The following is a 7,382-nucleotide window of genomic DNA, read 5'->3' on the forward strand; positions in this document are numbered from 1 at the left end:
CGCCAGTACACAAATGTCGTGCTCCAGGCCTCTAGTAATAAAAATTAACAACACTGAAATACCATAGGTCAGATACTTTTCCAAGTGTTTTATATTTATACATTAAACACCAGACTCACACTATCAATAAAGTCCTGTTATTGTCACCATTTTAAAGATAATGAAACTAAGGCATTAGAGATTGAATAATATTTTCAAGGTCAGCAGTTACTAAGAAATGGATCCAATCACTTGGAAAATGACTCCCATGAGATCTATGATTTTTATAAACTTCAAGTATACTTTATGATTTTTTTCTCAAATATATTGAAGAGTAAGAAATCAATAATGTAGGAGTAACTAAATTAATGATTTAATAATTCTTTGAGAATATCAAACTATTATTTTGACATAGCTGTAGGTTCTTTTCAGATTTGGGGGCTAAGAGAATAATTTAAAACAAATCAAAGTTTCAAAGAATTCCCTTAAGGCTCCTCAGTGACACAAACATAAATTTATCTGGACCTTTCTGGGTTCTGGAATTTTATGTCCATAAATATATTGATTCAGCCTTTGTTATAGAATAGTATGAAGCCAGGGAAATTCCAGGATAATGAAAATAGAGAAACTGAGACCTATAGTTAAATAGCAGTTTTTGGCCACCTAGTAAATCCTATCTTCCCTAAACCAAAGACATTTAACAGTAAATGGTTTGCATTTATCCTCCTCAATCAGAGAATAAATCACTCTACTTAGGGAGACAGATAACAGAATTCCAATCAAGTGCCATTTGTATCAACCACACCCAAGGACAGACAAATTAAAAGAATAAATCTTATTTTGGTACATCAACATAAAGCTTATGAATATTCTATTGATCCACCCCTAAGAATTCCCTAAATGCCCAGCCTTTAAAACCCCTGAAAATTAAGATCTTAGCATGCTTTCCTGAAGGGATCATGCCTGTGTCATTCCCTCTTCCTTCCCTTTCCCCACAGTCACTTATCTCCTAATTTCCAAGGGACTTGCAACCAGGAGAGCAATGAGCAGTGGCAGCTTGTCCTGGGCGAACCCCAGAACCTGTCTACAAAGCCCCCTTTCCTCTAACTTCCCAGTGAGCCAAAGCAGCCCAGCCTAGGCTGTTACTCCCTGCCCTTCTTTGTCTCACTGACCTAATCTTCACATCTAGCAGCTCCTACTGCCACTCTTCAGGAGTGTCATAATGGAATGGATCTAGAAACAATCCTCCTTGGGGTATATACTATACATTGCTTTAAAATTTCTCTATTACACATGATAAAGGTAAATATACTATGTATAATCTATGGTATCTGAACTGCTGACTTTGTTTTTACTTTAAATCATTGGCTTTTATTCATAATGATTAAATCAATTAGAGGCTCAGTGCATGAAATTTGTGCACTTGGTGGGGGCGGGGCGGTCCCTCAGCCCAGCCTGTGCCCTCTCAGAGTTCAGGAGTCCTCAGGGCATGTCCAACTGATGACTTAAACCCACTCCCCAGGAAGAACGGGCCTAACCTGGCAGTTGGACATCCTTAGTGTTGCTGCTGAGGCAAGAGATGCTCCCGCCACTGCCACTGCACTCACCAGCCATGGACCTGGCTTCTGGCTGAATGGCACTCCCCCTGTGGGAGTACATTGACCTGCATTGAGCATCTGCCCCCTGGTGGTCAGTGTGCATCATAATGACCGGTCATTCTGTCGTTGGGCCGAAACCAGCTATCTGACATCTCCCAAGGGGTCCCAGATTGCAAGAGAGCACAGGCCAGGTGAAGGGATCCCACCAGTGCATGATTGGGGCCAGGGAGGGACTGTGGGAAGGCTCCAGGGCTGTCCAGTCTGTCTTGCTCAGTCCCAATTGGCCGGACCCCAACAGGAAGCTAACCTACCGGTTTGAGTGTCTGCCCCTTGGTGGTCAGTGCACATCATAGCAAGTGGTTGAGTGGCCTTAGCATAGCATTAGCATATTATGTTTTGATTGGTTGAATGGCTGACTAGACGAATAGACACTTAGCATGTTAGGCTTTTATTATATAGGACTAGAGGCCCGGTGCACGAAATTTGTACACAGGGGTGGGGGTCCCTCAGCCTGGCCTGCACCCTCTCCAATCCAGGACCCCTCGGGTGATTCCAATTGTGAGAGGGATGTGTGACTGCTGGTTTAGGGCCTAAACCAGCAGTCACACATCCCTCTTGCAATCAGGACCACTGGCTCCTAACCACTCACCTGCCTGCTGCCTGAATGCCCCTAACTGCCTCTGCCTGCTGGCTTGATGCCCCTAAATGCTCCCCTGCCAGCCTGATCACCCCTAATCACCTCTGCCTCCTGCCTGATCACCCCCTAACTGCTCCCCTGCTGGCCTGGTCACCCTTAACTGCCATCCCTTGCTGGCCTGATCTCCCCTAACTGCCCTCCCCTGCCAGCCTGATATCTCCTAACTGCTCTCATCTGCCGGCCTGATTGCTCCTAATGGCCTCTGCCTCAGCCCCCACCACAGAGGTGATACCTCTCTGTGGCTTTGTCTGGAAGGACGTCCAGAAGACATCTGGTCTAATTAGTATATTACCCTTTTATTAGTATAGATTATTCAGCCATTTAGTGTGGATATGAAGGGCTGTGCATCCCATACAGTGTTATATGGGATTTCATTGTGAAGCACAACGATAAGGATGTTTAATCATGGGGGCACCAGAAGAGAAGAGAGAGAGCAAAGAAATTGAAAATCTATTAAAAAAAAAAAACAATGACAGAAAACTTCCCTAACTTGGTAAAGGAATAAACATACAAGTGCAGGAAGCACAGAGAATTCCTAACAAGATGAACCCAAAGATGCCCACATTAAGGCACATTATAATTAAAATGCAAAAGGTTAGAGACAAACAGAGAATCTTATAAATAACAAGATAAATCAGTTAATTATCTACAAGGGAGCTCCATAAGACTGTCTGATTATTTCTCAATAGAAAATTTGCAGACCTGAAGGGATGGGCAAGAAATATTCAAAGTGATGAAAAGCAAGGGCCTACAACCAAGGTTATTCTACCCAGAAAAGTATCATTTACTAGTAGAATCAAAGGACAAATAAAGAGCTTCCCAGACTAGAAAAAGCTACAGAAGTTCATTACCACCAAACCAGCATTATATGAAATGTTAAAGGGTCTTCTGTAAGAAGAAGAAAAGAAGATAAAAATATGAACAATAAAATGGCAATAAATACATATTTATCAACAATTGAATCTTCAAACAAAAAGAACAAGCAGAAAAGAAACAGACTCGTAGATACAGAGAACTTTGTGTTGATTGCCAGAGGGGAAGGAGGTTAGGGGAATGGGCAAAAAATGTGAAGTGATTAAGAAGTATAAATTGGTTGTTACAGAATAGTCATGGGGATGTAAAGTACAGCATAGGGAATATAGTCAGTACTATTCTAATAACTAGGTGTGCTGGGTGGGCATGGAAATTACTGAGATGATTACATATTATATAATGTCTGGTAACTGGGGAGTAAACTTGAAATGATGAATATCAACTATAATTGAAAATAAAAAATGTTTTCAAAATAGTCTGTAACCCACTGTAGTGGGTCTGTAAACATTGCCTAGGCCCTAGGGCCACGGCTGATGGTACTTGTGCATCCCAGTGCCTGTGCTTACCAGCTGCTGCCCTTGGACACCCCAGGCCGCATACTGCAACACGGAGTCCGCTACTTCTGGAGGGTTTAACTCCCAAACTTCCCTTGAAAAAAGGCAAATAGTTTTTACATGAACAAATTGACATCTACACTAGTAATTAATTTGGACAATTTCTCAGGAAAACCAGAAAATCAAAGAACTTACCTAGTGTGTATGTTGTAAATCACATATGAAGCAGTATACGAATAATGAAAAATCTGAAATTTAAAAAAAAGAGTTATTGACTATAGTTGAAATAAAGGCTCTATCTTAATCTGTATATATGTTTTTATTAAATTCCAGGGCAGCCAAGTATTGATTTTAAAGAGAAATCAAAATGGGACATATTGCAGTTCTGGGGTTCATTATTTTCTCTGAGCCTTACTGCAGTAGCCTTCTAACTTTTATCTGACCATCAGTCACATTTTTTATTCAGTCCACTCTATACTTAGTATAATTGTGATCAAAATTCTATCTTGTTAAACATATTTAGTGATTCCTTATCATCTATAAATAAAGTTCACACTATTCTATCGATATTTAAGGCTTTTGGTATTTGGAGTCTACCTGTTTTGCCATCCTTATAATGCACTGCTTTCCTTCATCTAGTCTATATTTCAATTGCCTTAGACAAATTTCCCTTGTATATTCTGAACTTTTTCTTTCTAGGCAATCCTACCCTAACTCAGGTGGAAATTTTTCCTCCTCCTTGTCCATCTCTCTCACAGATTACTCAGACTCTCAGGACACTCTCACCCTTTAGTGTACACGTTAAAACTATTTTAAGTATATGTCTTCTTCTCCCCCAGAATGCTGTCAGGTCCAGTTGTGTATTACCTTTACATCCTCCACATTCCCTAATACAAAGTCATGTTTGCATGCAACATGCAACAGTATTTGTTGAGTGATGATTCTGATGGAGAAAATCTCATATAGCTTGAGGTGTTTTTTGTTGGAAACAAAATGTGATACCTCCCCTAACCCCTTCATAGAAATTGTTGAAAATAATATATTAAATAGTTGTTTGCAAGTATGTAATCTTCAAGAGATGTTAGTACCATCTTATTTAGAACCTTGTTTCTTTTTAAAGGCCATCTTCCCAAGGATTACAGAACCTATGATGGGGTGACATCAAATCCCAAAGATGGACCATAGTGGATAATGCAAAGATATTTCTACATTTGGTTCTTAGTAATTAGAAATGATGAAATAGTGGACGACTGAGTAAATGAGGAAAAATGCAAAAACAATAGGCTAGAAAAAATTATTTTTCTCTAAGCTACTTAGTTTGGTGAACAAAACGTTTATCTAGCTATATTAAATTAGATTATTATTTTCAGCTTTTACAGTACTTAAACTTTCAGCATGCAATTGTAAAAAGCTTATTAACTCCTATAGTGGATGTACATTATACAAATTGTATAATACTCAACTAAAACTCGCTTGAGGTCAATGTGTTATTTATTCTCAGTGCAATAATAGCTCCAATTAAACAGGATTCCCACATATTTGGAAAAGCAATACTAGTGTTCTCTTTATAGTGAAATAACAATCCTTCCCTTATTTGTGGTAATACTGTGTTTTCCAGTGAAGCTTTCTTCCTTTGGAAATAACTGAACTTTGAGATTGCCTTCACTATAGAGTTGTCTATAAAAATGATTTTTACTGGTGTCTATTTTGACATTCACATCATATGCTATACAATTCCTTAATGAATACATCTTTTGAGCCTTGAATTTGCTACTATGGCTGATAGGTGAGAAATGTGATCACATCTATAAACATTTTTTATCTCAGAAAGTTCTGTTGCCAAAGCACACTGTCAAGTGAGCACTTGACCTTCAAAGCAGACACATGTGTACATGGCATTATGGGTAATGTAAACCATTCATCCTATCTGTAAATCATCTAGGGCTATACCTGAATTCTAGGCTCACATCCATCTCCAGAGGGAAAAAAAAATTGCTGTGCATTACCTTTTAGGCAAAGCAGGCTGAAACAATGATTGAGGCAAAATTGGATATAACCATTGAATTTGGTCTCTTGCTGTGATGTTTGTCATAGAGGTAGCTGGCTCTTCTCAATGAATGACTCCAAAAGACTTAAATGTCCTGTAAATGATGTGATTTTGAGAGGGAGATATGGAAACCTGCTTCCTGTCTTGTAATTCTTAGCCTGACACAGCATTGTTTCTCACAGCTGGTGCGTTGAGGTGGGAGACCACAAAAAATAAGTTTACCTGGACTCGCCCCTAAACCCAGAACAGGTAGAAGCAATAAGGTGCAGGCTTGCAGGCTCATCTGTAGGTGTCCTACAAAGCCAGCAGTTTTCCATCTGCAGATAATTAGAACCTAGTCCTTTACTCCTAGTTTAGAGCTCTTCTAAATCCACTGCCCTTGGTGTAGTGTGTGTGTGTGTGTGTGTGTGTGTGTGTGTGTGTGTGTGTGTGTGTGGTCCAGGCAGATCTCAAATACTTCTTTGTTTTGTAACTTTCATAGTTAAAATAGCCTTTGGTGTCCACAACAGAATATAATGAGTTGGGTAGGAGGAATCTTCAGCAGGGTTAGAGGTAGAGGTCTGTCTTTGTTTGTTTGCATAGTGTTGCAGCAATTTTAAAAGGGATTTTTTTTCAATGAGAATTGGATTTAGCTTTAGTAATTATCTGTATTAAGGCACACTGGTCTAAATTCATTTTGTGTTAATTTGTATCTCTTTATTTCCTTATTTTGATAGCACTTCCTTTTTTTAATATATTGTATTGATTTTTTGTTTTTCTTTCTTTTTTTTTTTACAGAGAGGAAGGGAGAGGGAGAGGGGTAGAAAGTTAGAAACATCGATGAGAGAGAAACATCATCAGCTGCCTTCTGCACACTCCCTATTGGGGATGTGCCCGCAACCAAGGTACATGCCCTTGACCAGAATCGAACCCGGAACCCTTCAGTACACAGGCCAACGCTCTATCCACTCAGCCAAACCGGTTAGGGCAGCACTTCCTTTTTTAACATATCAAGATTTTATTGTCATCTAGTGCATATGTCTCCTTTTCCCCGAATTTACGTCCCCTACCCCTCAGCATATGCCCTCACCCTCCGGCACATCCCTCACCCCCCCTTCATGCCCCCCCCCCCCCACAATCTGCGTCCATTGGTTATGCTTATATGCATGCATACAAGTTCTTTGGTTGATCTCTTACCACCCCCCCCTGCCTTCCCTCTGAGGTCTGATGGTCTGTTCAATGCTTCTTTGTCTCTGTATCTATTTTTATTCATTAATTTATGATGCTCTTTATATTCCACAAATGAGTGAGATCATGTGATACTTATCTTTCTCTGACTGGCTTATTTTGCTTAGCATAATGCTCTCCTCATTCATCCATGCTGTTGCAAATGGTAAGAATTTCTTCTTTTGTACAGTAACATAGTATTCCATTATGTAGATGTACCAGTTTTTATTCAACCAGCCTTCTAAGGATGAAGATTTAGGTTGTTGCTTAACTTTTCTATTACAACATTGCCACAATGAAAAATCCTGTACATATGTTGTTTCATGTAGATGGAGGTTTATTTTCAGGGCAAATTTCTAGAAGCAGCATTGCTGGGTGAAGGGGTAAATGTATATGTAGTTTTGTTAGATGTTCCCAAATTCCCCTCTATGGGGAGGTTGGTAATATGTTTTGACACACAATATTCTACTTGACTTTTAGAAATTTTA

At 39.6% G+C, this 7,382-nt stretch overlaps 1 protein-coding gene across 1 annotated transcript in view; it reads right to left on the reverse strand.

Moving 5' to 3' along the window:
* The window catches only part of DPP10 (dipeptidyl peptidase like 10), a 351,805-nt gene that overhangs the window by 163,457 nt on the left and 180,966 nt on the right, over nt 1–7,382 (reverse strand). The window contains exons 4-5 of the mRNA XM_006759014.2: nt 3,837–3,889; nt 3,654–3,735 (exon numbers count right to left, since the gene is read on the reverse strand). Coding sequence (XP_006759077.1) covers nt 3,654–3,735; nt 3,837–3,889 — 135 coding nt within the window. The remainder of the gene's footprint in view (nt 1–3,653; nt 3,736–3,836; nt 3,890–7,382) is intronic.

Source organism: Myotis davidii, unplaced genomic scaffold, assembly GCF_000327345.1.
Source record: "Myotis davidii unplaced genomic scaffold, ASM32734v1 scaffold373, whole genome shotgun sequence".
Lineage (NCBI taxonomy): Eukaryota > Metazoa > Chordata > Mammalia > Chiroptera > Vespertilionidae > Myotis > Myotis davidii.